The 23,290-nt window shown below is 60.6% G+C and overlaps 1 protein-coding gene across 1 annotated transcript; it reads right to left on the bottom strand.

The window, feature by feature from the left end:
* Positions 1 to 181: 181 nt before the first annotated feature.
* On the bottom strand, positions 182 to 16,439 carry LOC122471217 (serine/arginine repetitive matrix protein 1-like). The gene is made up of 6 exons (XM_043559550.1): positions 16,176 to 16,439; positions 12,354 to 12,462; positions 11,370 to 11,732; positions 7,802 to 7,955; positions 2,957 to 3,064; positions 182 to 1,767 (listed from the first exon to the last, which is right to left on the bottom strand). Exons 1-6 carry the CDS (start codon positions 16,418 to 16,420, stop codon positions 1,670 to 1,672), a joined length of 1,077 nt encoding a protein of 358 aa, XP_043415485.1. The 5' UTR covers positions 16,421 to 16,439; the 3' UTR covers positions 182 to 1,669.
* Positions 16,440 to 23,290: the final 6,851 nt, after the last annotated feature.

Raw genomic sequence — 23,290 nt, 5'->3', positions numbered from 1 at the left:
GCCGGGGTTCCAGCCATCGCATTCAGATTTCAGGTAGTAGGATTCCAGGAAGTGAAGAAAAGAGGCATGAGGAGCATGCTAATTATCCTTTGTGCTAGAGACTCCTGGAAGCAGCTGCTTCTGGCTTATACGCCAATGGTCAGAACTGAGTCACATGGCCACAGGCAGCTGCAAAGCAGGCTGGGAGATACGGTCCTTTATTTTGGGAGCCGTGTGACTAGCTAAAAATTGGGGGTTCTATTATCATGGCGGAAAGCGAGCAGATACAGGGGACAACCAGTAATTCCTGCCCTACCCAGGATCTGGGACCAAGGCAGGAGAACAGAAGTCTCCTTGCCCCCCAGGCTCAGCCTCTCCCCCGGTGAGGGACACGGGCATCAGACAGTGCCCGCGGCAGGTCTGCACAGAGCAGCCAGCACGGCTCCCCAAGACAAACGGGACCGACCTCCCCACCGTCCTCCAGAAGGCCCAGAAAGGACAGCACGGCTTCAACAAAGCCCTAGCACGTCCTCCCCGACAGCGGTCTTACGCCAAGAGGGGGCCCGGCCGTGGCGTCCAGCCGGCACACTGACGGGGTGTTCGGCACGTGCCGGACACACGTGAATCCGAGGCACCCGACTGCCCATCCGGGCCACGAGGCCACACTACCACCCACACCTCCCGCCCCTGATGTGCGACAGGCCGACTCCCGGGCTCCACGGGCTCCACCTGCTGCTTCTCCCGGGGGTGATTCCCGCCGTGGGGGAGGGGGCTTTGGTCCCCACGTCCTGCAGGGGTGCCCCCGAGAGCCTGAGATGCGGGCACGGGCCCGGGAACCACAGCAGGTGCCAAAAGCACAGCCAGGGAAGGTGGCGACGCAGCTCACGGACGGCGCTCAGTCTCCCTGTGACCTTGTCTTTCTGTCTTGATGAAAAGTCAGGACCTTGGTTTCTGCGTCCCCAGTTTACGCGGCTGCTTCCACGTACCCTGCAAAGCTGCCTCATCCCAGCCGTCCTCCACAGTGTCCTCCACACAATGGGGTGTGGACAGGGACGTCAGAACACAGTGAGGGGACGGGTGGGTCACGGGAATGCAGGATGTTCTTGTGCTTCCCCGACGCTGGCTTATTCCGGAGCCTACATATACGTGGCGACGGGATAGTGTCACCCTGCCTGCCAGCCAATCGTGAGGTGTGAGGGTTAATTCTGTGCGTCAAGTTGCCCAGGCCACAGTACCTAGGTGATGGGTCAAACACCAGCACGCACGGTGCTGTGAAGGTGTTTTTCAGGTGAGATTAGCATTTACATCAGTAAGGAGTTCGGCAGAAGGCCCGCCACAGCGTGGGTGGGCCTCACCCAATCAGGTGAAGAGCGAAAGCATTCTCCCAGGGCAGAAACCGTGGGGTGGAGCGATCCTGGGAAAAGCACCCACAACTGGGAATGACCCAAAAGATGCCTGAGGCTCCCCACGCGGTGTCCTCGAGAAGGGTTCTGAAGTTCCATCAGTGGCCCTTCCTCCGAAGGTGGCTGGTGAGGCACCCGCCGATTGCAAAGGGCTGAGGGACGCTGGGGCTGGCTGGTCCCTGCCGGGGCCTCGTCTCTCGAATCCACCTCTGAGGCAGAGAGAGCCCTGGGTCTGGGGCCAGCCTCTCTGGCCTTCCCCCGTGTGCCGGGCCTGCCCGCTGACCTCCTCACTGTGGCCTCCTTGGCCTCTTGGTGCTGCCCCGGTGCTTGCAGGGGGTGCTGGGGGGCACCGGACTGTGGCGTCGGCTTCCGCTCTCTGTAGACCCTGGAGGGGTGGGGAGACTTTAGCCCGTGGTCAAGGCCGACTCCAGCGAAGCCAGAGTCCCGATGGCTGGGTCCCTGCCAGGGGTACGGATGCCCCACCCACTGGCCACCCTCGGTCAGGGACCCACGCGGGCACTCCCCCTCCTTCAGCTCTGCGCATGCCCGGCCCCTTCTGGGCCCCGTGGGACTGTGCCTCCCTAACCTGGGGCTCCACCTCCCCACACGCTCTGGTAACGCAGGCCCGTCGCCAGGACCTCCCTGAGCTACCTGCTCGCCGCAAGGGACACGTGCACTTAGGATGGGACAGCCCTCGGGGAACGCCTCCCACCCCTCCCGTTTAAAGACTCGCCGTTTAAACTGGCCTGTACCACCGGCCATTACTCAGCCTGCTCTGGTCTGGGAGCTTCTGGCCCCAAGGACACAGCCAGCAAACACATGCCCTGAGAGCCCTTGAAAAGAAGGGCATAATGACGGGAAGGTCTTAACCTGCTCGGACACAGTAGCAGCAGGGAGCAGGTTAAAGGTCCAGGTAGGGGGACTAAAGTTGGGCCCGAGGAAGCACTTCTCCCCCTGGTGGCTTTCGGCCTATTGTTGACGGAGAGCCATCCTTCCCGACAACTTGGCTGTGCGTTGGCTCCGGGGCGGGGGGGGGGGGGGGGGGGGGGTGGTGGTGGTGAGAAAATGGTGCCAACGCGGCCAGAGAGACTTTCCTGTTCCCAGAAAGGGTTCAGGCAACACAAGCCATTCGCGGGTTGGGCTGAGGGTTATGTGAACGCGGAGGCTGACGCGGCTCAACTCGTCTCCGAGATTCAGCATCCGTGGCTTCAAGACCCGGGAACAGAGGAAGTGGGGGTGGGGGGACGGGCAGGCTGGCAAAACCGTGTCTCGTGTTTTGCGATTAATGTCCAGGCCCGGCCACGTTACGATAAAACGCACTCGCGATACCGGGGGCGAGTGTGCAAAACGAACACAACTTTCCTGGAAGGTTGTCTTGCTTAACTATCAGTTAAACGAAACAGCAGGGTGGTGTGGTTTCGCTCACGATCTAGGCCTGTGCCGGCTGTCCCACTAAGTAGCCACCGGGCAAGCGTGGCTGCTGAGCGTGTGGCAGGGGCCCGTGGCGAGTGGCCACAGGGTGCGCGTGCGCAGGGACAGGGCGATCCGCAGGTGGGGGCGGGGCAGGCACTGACCTCTGATGTCCCGGGGCGCGAGCGGGGTCCTGCGGGGGCCCGGGCTGCTCTGCCACGTGGCGCTGGGGAGGGTGAAGGTGACCTCAGGCATCCGCAGCACCTTCTCATCTGAACGGTGAGTGAGAGAGGAGATGACGTGATTTCAGGGGCCGCCCCATGAATCCCGGTCCGTGAAAATAAAGGCCGAGTGATGGATGCAGCGGACTGAGTACTGAGGGTACCTCGTTTGTTTCTCATCAGTACCCAAGCTCCGTCCTTTCCAGAATGTTCTTTCTTCTGGCTCTGGTTCCTTTCCTTCCCCAGCAACCATGCTCTCCTCTCCTTTTCCTCCCCGTTTGCTCTGAGCCAGCCGTGACCCCGCAATGCGGAGGGTCTCCCGGGTTGGCCGAGCAGAGCCTCCTCAGACAGGCGAGGAAGCAGGCAGGCAGGGGGTGTCCCCCCCGGATGTGGTGGGGCGCCCACGTGCAGAGCCCCCACCACGGCCTGAGCTCACATCACCGCGCTGTGCTCTGCCCTGTTCACCAGCTTTACTCTCTTCCCGTCTCTGCCTCCACCCGACCCGTCTTACACCGACGTGTCCACCGTGTATTCTCTGGCTGTCGTCCCCCCCCACGGCCCCCAGTGCTCCTGACACGGTGCTCAGCCCGCTGGGGAAGGGACAGGGCGTCAAGAAGTCTTTCACAGCAGAGGTCACTGGACTGAGCCCACGGGAGCGGACGGAGACTGACGGTGGCCACCTGGAACGGTGCGGCCGTGAGGGAAGATGGGACGATGATTTCCCAGGAAGTTAGACACAGGATTGCCTTGTTTTCCGCAGATCCGCTCCTAGGTTTTACGACCCCAGAGAACCGCAAACAGAGGCTTAAACGAACACCTGCACACAGATGTTCACAGCAGCACCACTTGCGGTGGCCACACACGTGCCCGTTCACCAGCGAGGGAGCCACAGAAGGTGGCCTGAGAGTGGTGGACTGTACCCAGCATAATAGAGCATGCTGTCCTGTCCCAAGCCACGGCGGGGACAGACCCACAGGCACACGCCCTGAGTCCGTCTGTAAAAAAGGGCAGAGACCCGCTGGGGGACAAGGCCCGGGGCTCAGCACCTCCTTTAGGGGAAATGACATGTTCTGGAACCACACAGCAGTGTGGATGCACAACACTCAGTGTACCCAATGGCACAGTGTTGCACACTTGAAAATGCTGAGTTTTGTCGTGTGAATTTGACTGCAATTTTAACGTTTATTTATTTTCGGGACAGAGAGAGACAGAGCATGAACGGGGGAGGAGCAGAGAGAGAGGGAGACACAGAATCGGAAACAGGCTCCAGGCTCTGAGCCATCAGCCCAGAGCCTGACGCGGGGCTCGAACTCACGGACCGCGAGATCGTGACCTGGCTGAAGTCAGATGCTTAACCGACTGCACCACCCAGGCGCCCCTTGACTGCAATTTTAAACGAACGTGGGTTGGACTTGAAGAATGCTCCAGGATTGGCACGGTGGGGTGGGCACGGCTCATCAGGGAACCCAGTGAGAGCAGGAGGCCGGAGACCCAGCAAGCCTGGCAGTCGACGGTGACCGAACCCTTGGCCTCAGGGAGGCCGTCTGTTCGTCTGTTCCCTACTGCACACCTGCTATGTTTACTCGGCACATAGAGACTAGCATCCCTGCACTGAGGGAACCTACGGACCGCGGCGGGGAGGAAGACGATAGACAAGATCATTCAAGATTGTTCAATACACAGCCCCTCGGGCGGGGACGCGGACTGGGGTCGCGGTCTGAAACGGCACAGGCAGGGAGGACCTCGCTGAGAAAAGTCAACAGCCACCGAGTCAGGCTCTGCAGGTGGGGTAGGGGGAGCCCTCTGTCTCCAGCCCTTCCTCTCCTGGAGAAGCTGCACTTGTGCAATGGTGTGGTCCACCAGGCAACTCCAGGCGCAGGGCTCCGCGTGGCCTGGGACCTGCCAGGCGTCCCCACCCGTAGGTGGGGACGCCCGGAGCTGCTCCAGTTGTGAGTCAAGTGGATCCTATTCAGGGGGAAGAGCTCCTCATTTACAGGAGCCCAGCCACTATTTAGGAAGGTTGTAGGGCAGGTCTCACACTCCCTGGACAGGCTGGCACACAGCACCAGGGAAGAGCTCCCCTGCTCCCGGCCCAGGATGGGGATGGGAACAGGCTCGGGCCCGGGCCGCCAGCCGCAGGCATGACACAGCCGGGGTGAGCTCTGCCCCTGCGTGATCACTCTGTGGCGAGGAACCTATTTGACAGGGTTGCCGGGAGTGAGAAATGAGGCAACACGTCCACTCCTTCCTGGCTTCCATCCGCTGTCCGCTCAGTGTTCTCTGTTCTTCCCTCCCTCAGACGCCCACGGGGTGTGGCTCATGACTGCACATCCAGACGCGATACACCCAGACATCAGCCATGGGTACAGGGCCAGCAGCCCCAGTGCCCTAAACTGTGAGCCAGCAATAACATTAAGTGTGGGGGTCTGGGGCGCCTGGGCGGCTCTGTCGGTTGGGCGTCCGACTTCAGCTCGGGTCATGATCTCGTGGTCTGTGGGTTCGAGCCCCACATCGGGCTCTGTGCGGACAGCTCTGAGCCTGGAGCCCACTTTGGATTCTGTGTCTCCCTCTCTCTCTCTGCCCATCCCTCACTCACGCTGTCTGTCAAAAATAAACATTAAAAACAAACAAACAAATAAATAAATAGTGTGGGGGTCTCTGGGCCCAAGGAAGGTGCCCAGGGGAGCCTGGGCCTGTGCAAACACCACAGGTGGTGATCCTCAGGCTCTGTACCCAGCCCTGCACAGCCCCCACCGGAGAAATGGGACATCTAGTCTACCCCAGCTACCTGCGGGGCCTCTGTGTACCCCTGCCAAGGACAAGTGTGTTCCTTCTCCGGGCAGAGGCAGCTGGGCACAGTGGGAGGGCCATGAGGGTGCCGGCCCCGGCCGCATGGCCCTGGAGATGTCGCTTCCACTCAATTTACCCATCTGAAGGTCTGGAAGGACCATTGATGCTAACGGGCTCTAACTTGCCCACAACAGAGACCCACGATGGAGACAGGAGACCGTCTGTGCCCCACGGGGCTCCTATAAACACAGCTGAGAGGAGAGGTTCCAGCCTTTGGCTGGGGGCCCACAAAACAGGGCTCAGCACCTCCCCGTGACGTGGAGGCTTGGGCTGTGCCCCCTTCTCACCAACCAAGAGGGCCAGGTACAGTGCACTCACTTCTGTTTGAAAAAGGCTGCTTTCTTTTGTACACAGCCTGGTCATTAGACGGTCCTAGGGAACCACACTGAACCTCTCTAGCTGTGATGTGCATGAACACTCTGTCATCACAGAGAGAAAGCTCTTGAAAGAGTCATGGGTGGAAGGACATGATTGGAGACTTTATCGAACTCTCTCCAGGAAAGCAGATAACAAACGGAAGGATGGAAACGTGTAGACAGAGCGCAGAGACAGAATCGGCAGAGGGCGGAGCGCCGCCCGGGCCATGCCGTTAACGTGCTCCTGTCCCTACCTCTGCCTGCGTTAGCAAGGTCATGACAAAGCGATGGGGAAGCAAAGTCCTTTTTAAGTCATCTGGACAGACACATTCCGAGGGGCTTATCTCCAGGGGACGGGTGGCCATCACAGTAGCTGTGACACTCCTGGCTAAGCCGTGACGGTGAGGCCTCCCCCCGAGCCACCCGGAGCCCCCATGCCTGTTACTCCCCAGACAGGTGCCATGACGGCGCCTCCCCCAAGTGAGGACCTGGGGACCGGCGTCCAGGGCGCCTGCCACCCGCTGGGAGGACAGTGGAGGGCGCGTGCCCAGGCCTGCATTTCAAGGTTCCCGTGCCTGATGCTGCTGCATTCTCTGGGATTGTGGTCTTTGACGAGCGTGTAGACAGGAAGATAACGGAGTAAAAGGTTTTGAAAGCGGCAAATCCCATATGGATAAAGAACACTTTTTTAAGTGTTTTTTTTAAGTGTTATCGCAGGCCCACGTGGTTGCCAGCACATGCAGGAGCCCAAGCGAGGAATCACAGGGGAATGTGAACTGTGTCCTCCAGATCGGAGATTTGTGAAAAGCTGGAGAGCATTGCTACGAATCGGGTGGGGCCAACGTGCACACCCACCAGCCAGCCAGAGCGTAGCTGTGCACACTGCTTCTATTGCAAAGGCCCTGGAACACACTCGGGCTTTGCCCCGCAAAGAATACTCAGCTAGAAGGCCTAGGGTGTGGTTAGGAGCTGGGGTCCGGCCCACCACTCCCAGCCCCGTGACCTCGGGCAAGTTCCTGCCCCTCTGTGCCTCAGTTTCCTCATCTGTAAGGTGGGGATGGTCGTCGTTTCTTACGCGCTCACAGCTGTAGCTGCGCACACACCAGTAGCATAGGGGCACGGGGCCAGACCACTGGGCGACCGCCTCTGGACGGGGCCCGCGCCACCCGGCTCCTCTCTCACTGGCAATCATATCTGTATCCCAAACTTCTCACCGTGAGCGTGTCTCACTCGTGTGGCGACCACAGCCACGGGAGCTGCAATTCAAACCCGTACAGAGACAGACTGAGCGGCGGCAGCAGGCTGTGGTTTTAATCATCGTTTTAAACTCTGCTGGAGCATCAGATGGGCAGAAGCAAAACGGAATGCCTACTGAATGCCTCTGCGAGTGTTTCTTTCCACGAAGCCAGCGGCCCTGGCCCACCCACTCACCGCCCTGAAAACCTGAAACTTGCACCCAGGAGCACACAACTGACGACAGCCCAGACCGTCATGCTTTCTAAAGACGCACCCTTGACGGGAGGGGCAGAGTTGAGATGCACACAAAACCCCAGGGTGTTAGTTTCCGTTTTGGATTCTGTACCTGCATGGAGACTGGGGCTGGGCTTTATCTTGGAGGCCGTGGAGACGGCAGGGAGGAAGCTCTTTCCGGACGACTTTGTAAGCGGCAGGGGTGCAGGCGGTGGCTGGCTCTTGGCCACGTGCTCCACGGAGGGGGGTTGAGGGTTCTCCGTCACCTGCAGGGACAGTCGCACAGCAGGGCAGGGTGTGGGGTGCGGGTGGGGAGGGAGTGACACCTCAAGGTCACTTGGAGCTGAAGCCATGGACAGATGAAACCCCTGCTGGGTGGCTCGCTGTAGGCACACGTCCACCTCAGTGAATGTGAGCAGAATCACTGCTAACACTCTCCTCCAGCCCCAAGAGGAATGAAGGAATGAATGATGCTCTCCTGGCTGCTGTTTGCCCCCCCCACCACCACTTTCTCCTCTCACTGCCCCCCCACAAATGGAAGGGGTTTAAATGGTCAGCATTTAAACAGACTGAGTGGGGTGCCTGGGTGGCTCACTCGGTTAAGCGTCCGACTTCGGCTCAGGTCATGATCTTGCAGTTTGTGGGTCCAAGCCCCACATCAGGTTCTGTGCTGACAGCTCAGAGCCTGGAGCCTGCTTCAGATTCTGTGTCTCCCTCTCTCTCTCCCTCTCCCCTGCTCACGCTGTCTCTCTCTCACTCAAAAATAAATAAACATTGAAAAAACTAAAAAAAAAGTTAAAAAAAAAATAGACGGAGTAAGCAGATTGTCCTCTGCGGTATGGGTAGGTTGGTCTCATCCAATCAGTCAAAGTCCTGGTTAGAAGAGAAAGTCTGCCTTTCCTGTGAGTAAGAGAGACTCCTAATGCCTGATACCCTTGAACTGAGACTTTGGTTTTTTTCCTGCCTTTGGATGTAAGCTGGTCTCCAAATTGCCAACCATGGCTCTGGGATTTGTCAGCCTCCATAAGTTATGTGAGCCAACTGTAATAAACCCGTGTGTGTGTGTGTGTGTGTGTGCGCACGTGCATACGAGTGTGCGTGTGTGTGTGTGTCCGCCTGTGTTGCACGCACACACACTCTATTGGTTCTGTTTGTCTGGAGGACCCTGACTGATACACTCACCTTCCGCCCCCTGCTGCTGTCCTGCCCTTAATCCTACTGAGCTATCGACAGAGTGGTTTCAGTGCAATCAGCAAACGCCCACTGTGGCTGGCAGAGGCGGAAGGAGATCTGCCAGGCCCCCGGCTGCTCACTAGCCTGCCCAGAGAGAGGCCTGCGCACTTCCTCCAGTTTATGTGACCAAGTGTGGTGAGAAAGAAACCCCGTGAAGGGAACACTATTTCCATACGGACTGGAACCTGTGCCAAATACACCCTCTCCCCCCTGCAAAAGAACTTCACGGCACTGTGGTCAGTGAGTGATCAGTGTGGTCAGTGAGCGGTCGGTGTGGTCCATGAGCAGTCAGTATGGTCAGTGAGCAACCAGTGTGGTCAGTGTGGTCAGCGAGCGGTCAGTGTGGTCAGTGAGCGGCCGGTGTGGTAACTGATCAGTGTGGTCAGTGGGCGGTCAGTGTGGCTGGTGTGGTCAGCGAGTGGTCAGTGTGGTCAGCGAGAGGTCAGTGTGGTCAGTGAGTGATCAGCGCGGTCAGTGAGCGGCTGGTGTGGTCAGTGGGCAGTTAGTGTGGTCAGTATGGTCAGTGAGCAGCCACTGTGGTCAGTGGGCAGTCGGTGTGGTCAGTGTGGTCAGCAAGTGGTTAGTGTGGTCAGTGAGTGATCAGCGTGGTCAGTGAGCGGCCGGTGTGGTCAGTCGGTGTGGTAAGTGTCGTCAGTGAGCGGCCAGTGTGGTCAGTGGGCAGTCAGTGTGGTCAGTGTGGTCAGTGAGTGGTCAGTGTGGTCCTCGAGCGGTCAGTGTGGTCAGTGTGGTCAGCGAGCAGTCAGTGTGGTCAGTGAGTGGCCAGTGTGGTCAGCGAGTGGTCAGAGTGGTCAGCGAGCGGTCAGTGTGGTCAGTGAGTGATCAGCGTGGTCAGTGAACAGCCAGTGTGGTCAGTGAGCGGCCGGTGTGGTCAGTGGGCAGTCGGTATGGTCAGTGAGGTCAGTGAGTGGCCAGTGTGGTCAGTGGGCAGTGTGGTCAGTGTGGTCAGCAAGCGGTCAGTGTGGTGAGTGCCCAGTGTGGTCAGTGAGTGATCAGCATGGTCAGTGAGCGGCCAGTGTGGTCAGTGAGTGATCAGTGTGGTCAGTGAGTGGTCAGTGTGGTCAGTGAGCAGTCGGTGTGGTCAGTGTGGCCAGCAAGTGGTCAGTGAGTGATCAGTGTGGTCAGTGGGCGGTCAATGTGGTCAGTGGGCGGTCAGTGAGCGGTCGGTGTGGTCAGTGAGCGGCCGGTGTGGTCAGTGTGGTCAGCAAGTGGTCAGTGTGGTCAGTGGGTGGTCAGCGTGGTCAGTGAGCGGCCAGTGTAGTCAGTGAGTGATCAGTGTGGTCAGTGGGCAGTCGGTGTGGTCAGTGTGGTCAGTGAGCGGCCAGTGTGGTCAGTGAGTGATCAGTGTGGTCAGTGGGCAGTCGGTGTGGTCAGTGTGGTCAGCGGGCAGTCAGTGTGGTCGGTGTGGTCAGCAAGCGGTCAGTGTGGTCAGTGGGCAGTCGGTGTGGTCGGTGTGGTCAGCAAGCAGTCAGTGTGGTCAGTGAGCGGTCGGTGTGGTCAGTGAGCGACCGGTGTGGTCAGTGTGGTTGGTGTGACCAGCGAGTGATCAGTTTGGTCAGTGGGCGGTCAGTGTGGTCAGTGGGCGGTCAGTGTGGTCAGTGAGCGGCCGATGTGGTCAGTGTGGTCAGCAAGTGGTCAGTGTGGTCAGTGGGTGGTCAGTGTGGTCGGTGTGGTGTGGTCAGTGTGGTCAGTGAGTGGTCGGTGTGGTCAGTGAGCGGCCGGTGTGGTCAGTGTGGTTGGTGTGACCAGCGAGTGACCAGTGTGGTCAGTGGGCGGTCAGTGTGGTCAGCGAGCGGTCGGCGCGTGGTCGGTGTGGCACTCTACTGAGTGCTGGATTTTGCCTACGTGAGGCTGAGGCTTTCCACAGGTCAACACTGCCCAGTACCCCGAGAAAGTAACTGGGAATGAACAGCACTACCCACAAAGGGACAGCGAAGCATCATGGGTAGTGGCCAGAAATGAAAGACAACCACGTGGCCACGGAACAGGGAGCAGACAACCTAAGTGTCCACGAAACGGGGCTGCGTAAGGAGTTCATCCCTTGCAAGTGTCGGAGGAGGCCCATGCTCCCAGGCCTGGTGCCGGGCTCTGGCAGGAGTGGGACGCCTCACGGTGGACAGTGCTTCGCGACCCTGTTACCGTTTAGTGGACGTGTTAGAACCAAGCAAGGTACCCTCTTAAAGTGAAAGTGCAAATACCGTGAAGGCACTTGAGAGTTCATGAAATGACGTTAAGGAAGGACCTGAGATCAGAAGGCGGTACCCAGGGAAGACACGCACGCGGCTTCTGATGAGGAAGGGTGGTGGGGGTGCGAGGGGTCTCCCTCTGCCTCCTCTGCACCTGGGGCCCTCCTGCGTCCACCATGACGCTCCCGCTCTGCTGTCCCAGCTGGACCCCGGAACCCTGGGAGCCAGCCAGCGTGCACCCACCGTCTGCACACTCCAGGTGAGGGAGGGTGACAGCTTCCCCCTGGCCTTCTCTGCAGAACGGTCCCGGCCTGGGCTGGCGTGGGGCCACCTCCTGTCTGCTGGGCTCGGGTCCCTGGAGTCCAGGGCCATGTCCTCTGGAAGGTGGAGGGAGGAGCGGCCGCTGCCACCCTCGCGGTCCTGCGCCTTGGAGCGCCGGGTGGCCGCGATGAGAGCGATACTCTTGGTGCTCATGGCCATCTCCTTGAGGGTCTGAGCGCTCAGGGCTGGGCCGCCGGCCTCCGCTGCCATCCGCGAGGCACCCAGGTCCAGGCCAGCGGGGGCGCCCAGCTTGGAGACCAAATTCTTCACGCTCAGGGGGCCTGACTGCCACAGGAAACCAGCATCAGCGACGGTCAGACGTCACTGGGCCACCCTGTTGGCCCACCCCACGTTGGACCCCCAGAAGCAGACTCAGAGTCTGTGATTGGAGGCAAGTGGTATGGGGGGAAAGGTTTCTGGCCATGGGAGGAGGGCCCAGGAAGGTGGTTGAAGCCATTCCCTGGGCCCGGACACCCTGGGGGAGTGGGTCACCACATCCACGGGCCAAGGGGCCCCAGATACTTACGTACCACCCACAGTCACAGGTGGGGCTTTTCCTGGGGACCTGAACTTCCCAGCACTCCAGCCAGGGCGGAGGGCTCCCCGTGGGGCAGGGGCATTCTCCCCCCCCCCCCCCCAGCCAGGGACAGTGACCCAGAGTATGACCACTCACACTATTGCTAGTAATCATGATGAGACTAGTGGCCTCTTAAAGACGGTTCACAGGAAAGGCCCCAAACTACTAAGGTGTGAATACTCACAGCCTTTCCCTTCCCCCAGGCCCCCCCCCCCCCCGCCATCTGCCAAAGAGATTCCTGATAGCTGTGCCCCTCCCCACCCCCCAGCTCTGCGGGGGCAGGAGAGGCCTCCCGGGAGCCCGGGCCCTGGTTAGGGCCGCACACCAACCTCATGAGCCGGAGGCGTTAGCAGGATGCGGAGGGATGGCAGAGGGAGAAGGGAATCCTGCTTTCCCAGCGTTTTCGATGGCGTGGCTTGCGACGACGTGTAGCCACCGCTGTGGGGGACACACAGAGGCAGTAGCTGAGCCAGCTGCCAGGGCCCCTCGGCCCTGCCTCCAGCCGAGGAGAGCGGAGACTGAACCCCAGGACGCCGCGGCCCGCGTCAGGCCAGGGCAAGCGGCATCTGCACACTGCTGCATTCCGGGGCCACGCCGGGAGTCTGAGCTCTGGGTCCTTGCGGAACCTGAGGGGGGCCACAGGACCCCCCGAAGTTGTGGTCAGCTGGACAGAAGCGCACGTGGCCCGGGGACTCCACTGCAGCTGGCTTCTGACACGGGGACAATCTCGTGGGGGGACGGAGGCCCTAACTGGTGGGGTCTGACGCCAACTCGGCGTGATCGTGCCAGAACTGAACTACGGCATACCCAGCTGGCGTTAGATCCGCTGCGGTAGAAATGGAACAGGAGGAAACATCTAAGCTCAGTCCCAAAGAATGGCAAGGAAAGAGCTGTGCCGAGCTCTGGCAGAAGACCTTGCCAGGTAGGAGGAACAGGGGGAACAGCATGGGCCAAGGCCCTGGGGCAGGGGCCAGCTCGGCACATCCGAGGCCCAGCAAGGAGAGGAGGGTGGGACAGAGACACAGGAGTTTGCCCAAGACCTTGTGTGGAAGACCGGCTGTTGGAAGGGGAAGGGACCTCTGACAACTTCCAGCCAGAACTTTCCCCGGTCCTACTGTGTCTACTGTGAAAGAACAGGGTTTCCTCACCTTCCATCAGGTCAGGTCACCCGTGACTGTAAGAACAGAGCATCACGCATCAAGCCCAGGCTCCCTGGCGAGTGGCCTTGGGCTCCTGACCTCTGCTGTCTCATCGGTGAAACTGGGACACTGATAACTCGAGCCACTGGGTAGATCGCTAGCTGGATGACAAGGTGTTTAAGCACCACGTGAGCCAGCGAGGTCTCTGGGTGCTGTCAGTAGGCCACAGGGCTGCCGAGCACCGCGGCCAGAGTCCAAACCAGAGACAAACGCTTGGCCTGCCCTCCTGCGCCCCCACTTCCTCACGGTGAACCTCGGGCAAGGCGCTGGGCCCTGCAAACCTGCTTCCACCTGTGGAATGAGACCCAGAGCAGCGGGGACCCTGTCGCCGAGGCCACACCTGACTTGGGCAGTAATGCTTCCTACGCCAGCTCCAGACTTGGCACGTGGCCATGAGAGGCCCCTTGGGTCAGGGAGCAGCCTGTACCCACTCCCCACCTGCCCCTCGTAGGATAGAGACTACGTCCGTCTGGTTCTCTTCTTAGTGCCCTGCACAAGCGCTCAGTCAGTACGTGGTGAGGTTTGGCCGATACTCTGCTCCCCTCCCCAACAGCCACCCCTCTGCTTGTGCAACAAGCCCCCGTGTTACTCCGCGTGACAGTGTGTCCAGCCTGGAGACATGGGTCGTGACCGGTCCATGCCGGTTAGGGTCCTCTTTTCCCTTTTCTGTAGGGAACTGGCCCAGGAGAGCGCAGGTGATTGACGGACTTAGTGACATCTACTGGGGAAGGTTCTCAAAGGGACTTTTCTCCCAGATAAAAAAGCAAGGCCAGCCCTCTCTCCCTTCCGTGTTTAGGTGTGGTTATATGAAGGTGTGATCTATGGAGCTGTGGCAGCCTCTTTGACCACAAGGGGAGACATCATTTACGTGCCAGGGACGTGGGCATCGTCGAGTCATTTAAACAATGGCCCTGAGTCCACTCATCCTCCAGACTCTCAGACAACAGACACCTGTTTACATTGGACCAATCTCACTGAGAATTCCGTTACTCACAGCCGGAAGCGTTGAGTCCGGACCAGCAGCAACTGGAAAGTGTAAGAGCCCGGGGAGAAGCCTGGCTCCTGTACAGGAGCCCCACTGAGGTGAGACGCCTCCTGCCCCCACCCCCTGGCATTCGGTCCTCCTTGTAATGGCAGCTCTATCTGCCGTGTCCCCACCACGCCCGACACGTGCAGCCCTGCAGGGAGGTCACTGTTGGCCCCGTGTAGAGACGGGGCACCCGAGGCCCAGGGTGGCCAGTCACGTGTCCAGTACCATGGTGTGGGTGACTGGCACAGCCAGGAACCAAGCTCTGGTCGGTCTGGCTTGGGGGGCCGGCTGCCAGCTGACGACGGGCAGGGCCCCAGTGCCTCAACCCGAGGAGGGCACAGGTGCTGGGCCTCAGCCACTGCCATGGGAACCGGCTGGGGTGCCGTAGGAGAGGCCTCGGGTGGCACCAGCCCCACCCGTCTGCAGGGACACAGAGCTCCTTCGTGCCGTCTGCATGACGCCAGCGTTCCAGCTCATGGCCTGCAGATGGCTCGGCCTGCTGTCTCGCCACGGTCTGGGCTGTGGCTGCAGGTACGGCCTGCACGAGGCGAGGCACGGCCCCCTCCTCTCTAGGCTGAGGATGGGAGGTGGGGGGCCCCAGGTTTCCTTTGCAACCGATCTACAGCGAACCCCGTCTCAAGGTGGGATCGACACCTGCCTTCCCTAATCAGGGGGCCGAGCAGCAGGTTCAGGCGGGTGTGGGCCCAGGGGCAGGTGGGAGAAGTGTCTCGTCTTGACTGAGGGATGGGGCACTTTGTTTTTATATGCACACACACATGCGCGAACATACGTGCACACACGTGCACCCACATGAAACTCACACATACACACACGCACACACACTTGCACGCATAAAAATATACAAACGAGCACATCCATGTGTATGTGCGCACATGCATACACACATGTGCGTATAAATGCACCGTGTGCACACACACACAGATAGGCACGCACGCACCAAGGTTGGAGCCCTGGTGACTTCGCTACCCCAAAGGGCACAGCCTAAGCCTGGGCACTGCAGCCAAACAGGGCGTCTGGGCCTTCACTGCTCCTGATTTAGACAAACCAGCTGCAAAGGTATTTGGGGCAAAACTGGAGAGATGTAACTCTAGGTAGGAAGCAGCAGTAATTCGGGGATGGTGGTTATGGAGGGAGGTGTCCCAGATTTAAAGCATATGACCTATGTCACAACGTCTGTGACACAGTGCATGTGCCCTCCCCAGGTTCCCACGTGGAAGCCTTGACCCCTGGTGCAACTGCCTGGAGTGCAGTCGTCAGGAGGTGATAGCGGCTAAATGGGCTCACCGAGTGGGACCCAGATGGCAGGGGACCGTGTCCTTGCGAGAGGGGGGCGAGGCCTCCACCACGTGAGCATGCCGCACGGGGGCAGCTACCTGCAGCCAGGAAGATGGTCCTCCAGAACTCTACCCGCCAGCCCTGGCATTTTGGACACCCAGCCTCCAGGACTGTGGAAGCAGATGCCCGTGGCCTGCGCCCCCCGTCCGTGATGTTGTGTGAAGCAGCCCGAGCTGGCTAAGGCCCATGACAAACACTGGCAAGACGCTAACCATTAACACGAGGGAAGCCTGGGAGTGCTCGGTCTACGAGTCTGTCTCGGGTGCTAGAAGATACCAAAGCAACGAGTCGACAGAGGAGAGGATAGAAGCATTGGCGGTAGCACCAGGAGGCTGATGTTGAGCAAAAAGTGTGTGTCAAAACGGCACCAAACTCCCCAACCTAGGTGAGCACCTCCTAGGACGCGCTCACTCGTCCTAACCCTACAAGGAAGGGATATCGACACACTCCACGAGAGGCGACGCCGGGGCCAGGATCCTGGGCCGGCCCCCAGTCCTCCCACCACACTCCACAGCTGGGCGCGAGGGCGCAGTGATGCGGGGTCGCGAGAGGGAAGAACCGGGTACCTGTGCTCCTCCAGCAGCATCAGCGGCAGTTCAAACTGGGCACCCCACGGGAGGTCCTTCCTGTCGTCTGGCCAGTCCCAGCTAGCCTCCTCCTGCGGCGCGGGGGACTTATTCAGAACCAAGCCGTCCTGGGGACAGACGGGGAGCTGGGGGAGGCTGCATGGACCACAGACACAGGCAAGCCATGTCAGCAAGCAGAGATCCCCGAGGGGCCGCAGAGAGGTCCCTTTCCCGCTGGCCACCATCACTGGAAGGAAACCAGCCAGCAGGGAGGCCCGCGAGCCAGCCTGCCAGCTCACTTCCGGCTGGCCCTCCCCAGCACAGACACAGAAAGGAGGCTCTGTGCAAGGGTGAGTGCCAGGGACCGCCAGGGCGCAGCCTTGACCCTGGAGCAAAAGTGGTGCACAAGCCAGATGTCTGTTGGAGAGCCCTCCAAAGCCTGCAGGCCCTTGAGAAGACACACAGAGGACTCAGGTGACCCAGAAATCCCACTTCTGGGTGTCCACCCCAAGGACGGAGGGCAGATTCATCTACACCCGTGTTCACGGTAGCATGTTCACAAGAGCCGAGGGGTGCAAACACCCAAGTCCATCAGTGGGTGACTGGATAAACACAGTGTGGTCCGGCCGCACACAGCGTGACGGCACTCAGCCTCAGAAAGGAAGGACATTCGGACACCTGCTCCCCCATGGATGGACGAGGGCGTCGTGCTCAGTGAAGTAAGCCTGGCACGAAAGGACAAGCGCTATATGGTCCCCAGAGTGGTCGAATCCACAGAGACAGAGAGTAGACAGTGGAGCCGGGGCTAGGGCATGAGGGTTTAATGGGGACAGACTTCCGGTTTGGTATAACGCTTTCTCTGAGCTCCGGGAGTCCCTCTAGGGAAGGGAACCCGACGGTGGTCTTGGGGACCCTGACATATACTATAGGACAGGCGGAAGGGTAGGGAGGAGGTCCCACAGCAGTAGTGTGAGCGGGAACCAGATGGCTGCGTGGGGACCAAGCCAGCAGAGCCGGGGAAGCGGGGAGCTCTCGGCACAATGTGGGTACCTGGGACCTCTGATGGGGGGCGGGAAGCACCTTTACGGGCAGTTGGATCCCGGGAGCCCTGCCGACACCACACGTGTGGGCTCCTGCCCCTCGCCCACCCTGCCCCAAGCCCGGGGAGCCCTTGGCCTCTCTCCTAGGAAGGCACAGCCGAGGGGCCCTACTTAGCTCAGGGCAGGGGGAGAGCCAGGAAACAGGATTGGTGTGGCAAATGAATACAGAGCCCCCTCCCCGGCCCTCTTCTCTAGGAAGTCCACAGATGGGCCCCGGACGCCATCCACCATGCAGGGGACTGCCGGCTCGCCCTGGAGGAAAGACCTAAAACCACATCCCTCCCAGGGTCCCCGTGGCACCGAGGTCCAGCCCACACTCAGGATCCCTCCCATCAGCCCTCTGTGTCCCACATGGGGTGTGCAGCAGTCCAGGGTCCCAGGCCTGCCGGTGAACAGCACAGAGGACCCCGGGCCCAGCCTCCCTGAAACCCTGCACCCTTGCCACTGGCTCAGCCTGCCCAGCGCCGCTGGCCCCAGCACCTGGTGCGGGGAGGGGCTTCCCAGGCGTCCTCTTCCCACCTCAGGGTCAGTCCCCTCACGGGGCCGGGGCACGCAGGAGGGGACAGCGAGCACTGGCCTGAGCCCCCAGGCGCACTCACCCGCAGGGAGCTCGACATGACCGAGTGCAGCAGCAGCAGCCGGTTCAGCGAGCCCGCACCCAGCTCCCGCAAGATCAGACAGTACCGCTCGTCCAGGGATTCGGGCACCGCGAGGCCGCCACCTGCAGGGGCCGGGGAGAGCGGGGGCGGGCACGCGTCCCTACTTGCCGGAAGGACAGCGTCCTCTTTCCTCGGAACCTGGAGGCAGATACTCTAACCCGATAAAGGCGGATTTTCCGGACGGTGGGTTTTCCGGGCGGTGCCCCCCCACCCCCGCACTCCCCAGTGGGTGGTCTGTGCACCGTGCGTGCGCGGATGGATTTCTTGCGCGAACGGATTTCTTACGCGAACGGATTTCTTACGCTAACAGAGCATAGCACGCACGCCGTGCGTGGCTCTTCCTCACTTACGTGTACCTCCTGGAGAGTGTCCTGTGAGCGGGGCTGGGCCGGAAGGGGCAGTGGTCTTCCCCGAGCACGCGTGGCATTCCCCCCCACCTCCTCCACGCTTCCCGGGGCCAGGCCGGGCGCGCTCACCCTCGATCAGCTGCCGCTGGTCCCGGAGGAGCTGCTCACAGAGCAGCCGGTGCTGGTGGTAACGCTGGATCACGAAGTCCTTCTGCCACAGCAGACTCCTCCTGCGCAGGCCGTCGGCCCGCAGCTCCGTGTTCTCGGCCTCCAGCTCGTGGGCCCAGCACAGCAGCCGCAACACCTCCCGCTGGTCCTCGCTGCTGGCCTGCGCGGGCAGCAGCTGCTCCAGCTGCGAGGCCTTCTCCTTGGCATTGGCCAGACGCTGCTCCAGCCCCGCCTGGCGGAGACACCGGGCGTTCAGGGCAGGGGCCCGGGGCTCCGCTCCCAGGTCCGCTCGCTCTTGCGGGCTCCGCTTCGCGGATCGAACTCAGGGAGACACCAGGTGACCGATCGGGCCAGGGGACGCGCGGCCATCGCCTGCGTTTACCGTGTCCTTTATTTTCTGTGTCCTGATGCTTTCGCACCTGGGCCCTGGCCGTCCCTGGAGGGACTGCCCTTCCCAGGGCCAGCCAGTTCCTGAGATCCTAAACCCCTCACCCAGGAGCACACTTCTCGGATGCAGACCAGCCAACCCAGAGCCCACACCCCGACCCCCTCCTCCGTGGGGCCCTCACACTCTGGGCCACTGTCCCCCAGTCCTAATCCCCAGGGACCAGACAGCCGGGACAGCCCCCATGCCCTGGAGCCCAATAGAATCACCCAGACTGGCCGGGCCTCAGCCTGCTCGCCCCGTCTCGCCCGCTCCTTCGCGCAGAAACCACAGTAAGGCTCTCGCCCAAGCACCGCCTCCCTCTGCCTCCTGACTGGCCCTGGGGCGTCCTAACCCTGTGGCCCGCAGGGCATCCCGTGCCCCCTCCTCTGGGAACTGCCAGCAAAGACTATCTTTCCAACGGCGGTCGTCTCCTGGTGTCCTGGCCCTGCTGTGCCTCACAGTTTCCACAAACACACTACACTCAGAACACACCCTCGGACTCACCCCTCGCCGTGTGTCCACTGTGGGAAACCCCCACTCGTACGCCCACCCCCAGAACCGCAGCCCCGGGCACAGGTCAGCTGACAGCCCCCAGTGCGGCCCAAGCAGGCTCCTCCAGCCGTCACATCTTCCTCTCCGGGAGGCAGAGGGGGCGACTTCGGGGGAGTTGGCTCGGCTGCCCGGCATGGTCCTCCTCTTCTGCCTGAGGTCCTCCCCGGCCCCCGAGACACCAGCAGCCCCTCCCCCAGCCCCAGCAGCCCGTCCGCGGGTCCGGTACGACGCTGCCCCCGTGCCACATTGCCGGCGTCGGTGGGAAGAATCCGGCAGACGGTCAGCTTCAGTGGCGGAGGGTCTCGTGTGCCTTTACGTCCCCAGGCCTGGTGCCACACCGGACGCTTAAAACCTAAGCTTGTCTCGAACGGGCGGGTTAACTCACGAACGGACTCGCAATTCCACGCTATGCTGCATCTCCGAATCCAAATTTGACTCCTGAACTCATGCTCTCTGCTGATGCACATTATGGTTTCAGCAAGAGGCATTTTTCTTATTGCTCAATGCCGGGGGGCTTCTGAACTGACAGCACGTAGGCTCCAGACTGCTCAGGGACACGCAGCCCCGTGAAGACACATGCTGGTTTGGCTGCAGAGCCTCGAAGCAAGTGTGGCCTGCTTTCAGCACGTGGCGCTTCCCCCCTTGCCAGAGAAGAGACACACGCGGACGTGTGACTAGAGGGCGCTTCCCGGCTCCCCAGCCGTGCCTGCTCTGCCGGGACCGTGACAACGCGAGCTACTGCATGAGAGGCTCAGAGAAGCAGCCGGCCCTTGCTTCTCCAGGAGGAACCGGGCTCCCTCTGGCCGTGTCCCTTGTTCCGCCCCCTCCACACCGCGTGCCCCAGGCCTGACTCGGGGACAAATGAGCCAGAGGCCACGCATGGGAAGCACTTGCCCACAGGACCCCTCGGAGCTGGAGGCCCGCTGTGTGTGCAGACAGGCAGGCGGGGTTGCCCCGCGGCTCCTCGGTCCCCCAGGGTCCGCCCATCCTGCACACCGACCCCCGCAGCCCCGCAGCAGGGAGGTCATGGGCTCCGCAGTCAGTCCAGGTCACGTGCAGCACTGGTCCCCCCGCCCCCTGGGGCCTTGGGACAGTTTATCTCAGCCCCCTGGACCTGGATGCCATGCACAGGACGGCGGTGGGTAACCCCGCTCGGTGGACTGTTGTCACGGGGTCACCATCCGTGCATTAGCAGCGGGCATGCCCACGCACGGACAGCCCCTGCCCCCACCTTGAGGGCCGCCACTTTCCTCTGCTCAGCCAGAAGCGTGTTGACCTCCTCTCTGGCCACGGCCACCTCAGGCGGCTCCACGGACTCGCCCTCGTCCCCGTCCGCCTCTGCCGGCTCCTCGTCCCCCTCCGGCGTCCTGTCCCTGTGCACGAGGTGCTGGGCCTTCTCCCGCTCCCAGCTACGGCCGCAACAGAGGGGGCAGCGGTCAGGGTGCCGGCCCCCACCCCAGCCGGTCTGCCCGCAGGCCTGGACCCGACAGTGGGACAGACGTGGGCCCGTGGCCTGACCTCCTCTGTGTGTACAAATAGAGGCGTGAACAACAACTGGAAGGAAATCAAGAAGCCATGAGCGCTATGCAGGATTGTAGCAATTAAGCGCAGGACCCTGCAGCCGGCCCGCCACCCCCACCCTGGCTCTGCCCCAAGGCTGCCCGGGTGACCTCGGCCTTAGAACGTGGCTGGCAGGCGACAGCACACCTGGGGCTCTGAGGGCTAGCTGCGATGGCCCCCTCGCAGGGCAAAACCTCAAAGGTGCACAACAGGGCACCAGGCTGGGTCTGAACTGCCACGGGCACCGTGGGGAACCGAAGGAAGGGAGGAGCGGGGCTGGGACCAACAGAGGGACGGAGAGCGTTTCCTGCCACCGGAACCCCTCCAGTGCGGGCATCACACCGTTTGTGTAAGTTAGAAAACAAACAAGGAGGAAGCAGCAGGGGGAGGAGGAGGACAAATGCTGGGAGGAAGGGACAAGAATCGGACCGGGACCCCGGGGCCGAGTTGAAGCTCCTGCAGGCAGGGAGCCGCGCGTCCCGGTTTGTCCAGGGCAGTGCCAGCACGCTATTGTAAGCAGCGCCTTCTCCTCTCAAACGTGTCCCGCTCTGGATGACAACTTCCATGATCAGCCCCTCCACACGTGGTCAGGCTACTCACAGCAGGTGCGAGTAGCAGGTGTGTGCAATGGTAGAAGCATCCTGGCCTCGTGACTGTGCGGCCTTGGGCAAACGCACATCCCCTCTGAGCCTCAAAATCCTCTGCTGTAAAATGGGCTTGACCCTAACCTGCCAGGCTGGCTCGGGATTCCAGCCTAAGACAAAGAAACCGAAGGGACCTGGAAGCCTGCTCCCACCCGGCCCGGCTTCGCCCCGGGGGGCAGGAGAGAAGGGATGGACTGCGCCAGGAGTCCTGCCTGGGAAGAGAGGGCCACCCTCACCAAAGTCCCTGCTGGGGGCCTGCAGGCAGTAGAGAGAGGCTGGACGATGGCAAAACAGGAGCTCCCACCAGTGGGCCCTCTGGCCTCCCTGCCCCATAGGGATGGATGGTGCCCGGGACCTGGCTAAGTGGGCACACTCACTCTGCGATGGTCAGCAGGTGGCGGGACATGTCAACGTGCAGCTCTATGTTGGTGTTCTCCAGTTCCACCAGGCTGCGCCGCATCTCCAACTGCTCCTTGAAGGCCCCAACGAGCTGCGCCCGGATCTTGTTCATCTGCCGGCAGCTATCCTCCTCTCCATCGTGTGAGGGGATCCTGACTGGGGGCAGGAAGAGAGCCAGCTGCACCAGGAGCAGTGACACGTAAGCCAGGGTTGAACTCCATGCGTGCACACCAACACAGGGTCTGGCCTGTGGAGGAGCTCTATATACATGTTTGGATGGGTGGATGGATGGATGGATGGGTGGCTGAGGGATGGATGGATGGATAAGTGATAGATGGGTGGATGAGTGGATGGGTGGGTAAAGGATGGGTGATGGATGGGTGAATAATGGATGCATGCATGCATGGATAGGTGGATGAATGGGTAAGTGAATGACAAATGGATAAATGGATGGGTACATAAAGGATGGGTGGATGAATGAATAGATGATGGATGGGTGGATGGATGGAGAGATGGATGGACAGGTGAATGGATGGATAGAGAGATGGATGGATGGGTGAATAATGGATGGATGGGTGGATAGAGAGATGTATGGATGGAGAGATGGATGGATGGATGAATAATGGATGGATGGATGGATGGATGGAGCAGATGGATGGAGAGATGGGTGGATGGGTGAATAATGGATGGATGGATGGAGAGATGGATGGGTAGGTGAATAATGGATTCATAGATGGATGGATGGAGTAGATGGATGGATGGATGGATGGATGGATGGATGGAGAGATGGACGGGTGAATAATGGATGGATGGATGGATGGATGGAGAGATGGATGGATGGAGAGATGGATGGATGGGTGAATAATGGATGGATGGATGGAGTGGATGGATGGAGAGATGGGTGGATGGGTGAATAATGGATGGATGGATGGAGAGATGGATGGGTAGGTGAATAATGGATTCATAGATGGATGGATGGAGTAGATGGATGGATGGATGGATGGATGGATGGAGAGATGGATGGATGGATGGATAGAGAGATGGATGGATGGGTGAATAATGGATGGATGGATGGAGTGGATGGATGGATGGAGAGATGGATGGATGGGTGAATGATGGATGGATGGATGGAGTGGATGGAGTGGATGGATGGATGGAGAGATGGATGGATGGGTGAATGATGGATGGATGGATGGATGGAGTGGATAGATGGAGAGATGGATGGATGGGTGAATGATGGATGGATGGATGGATGGATG

The sequence above is a fragment of the Prionailurus bengalensis genome, chromosome E3 (genome assembly GCF_016509475.1).
Source record: "Prionailurus bengalensis isolate Pbe53 chromosome E3, Fcat_Pben_1.1_paternal_pri, whole genome shotgun sequence".
In the NCBI taxonomy this organism is placed as follows: Eukaryota; Metazoa; Chordata; class Mammalia; order Carnivora; family Felidae; genus Prionailurus; species Prionailurus bengalensis.
Note: the sequence above shows the minus strand (reverse complement) of the source record. Positions and strands in the feature narration are given on the sequence as shown.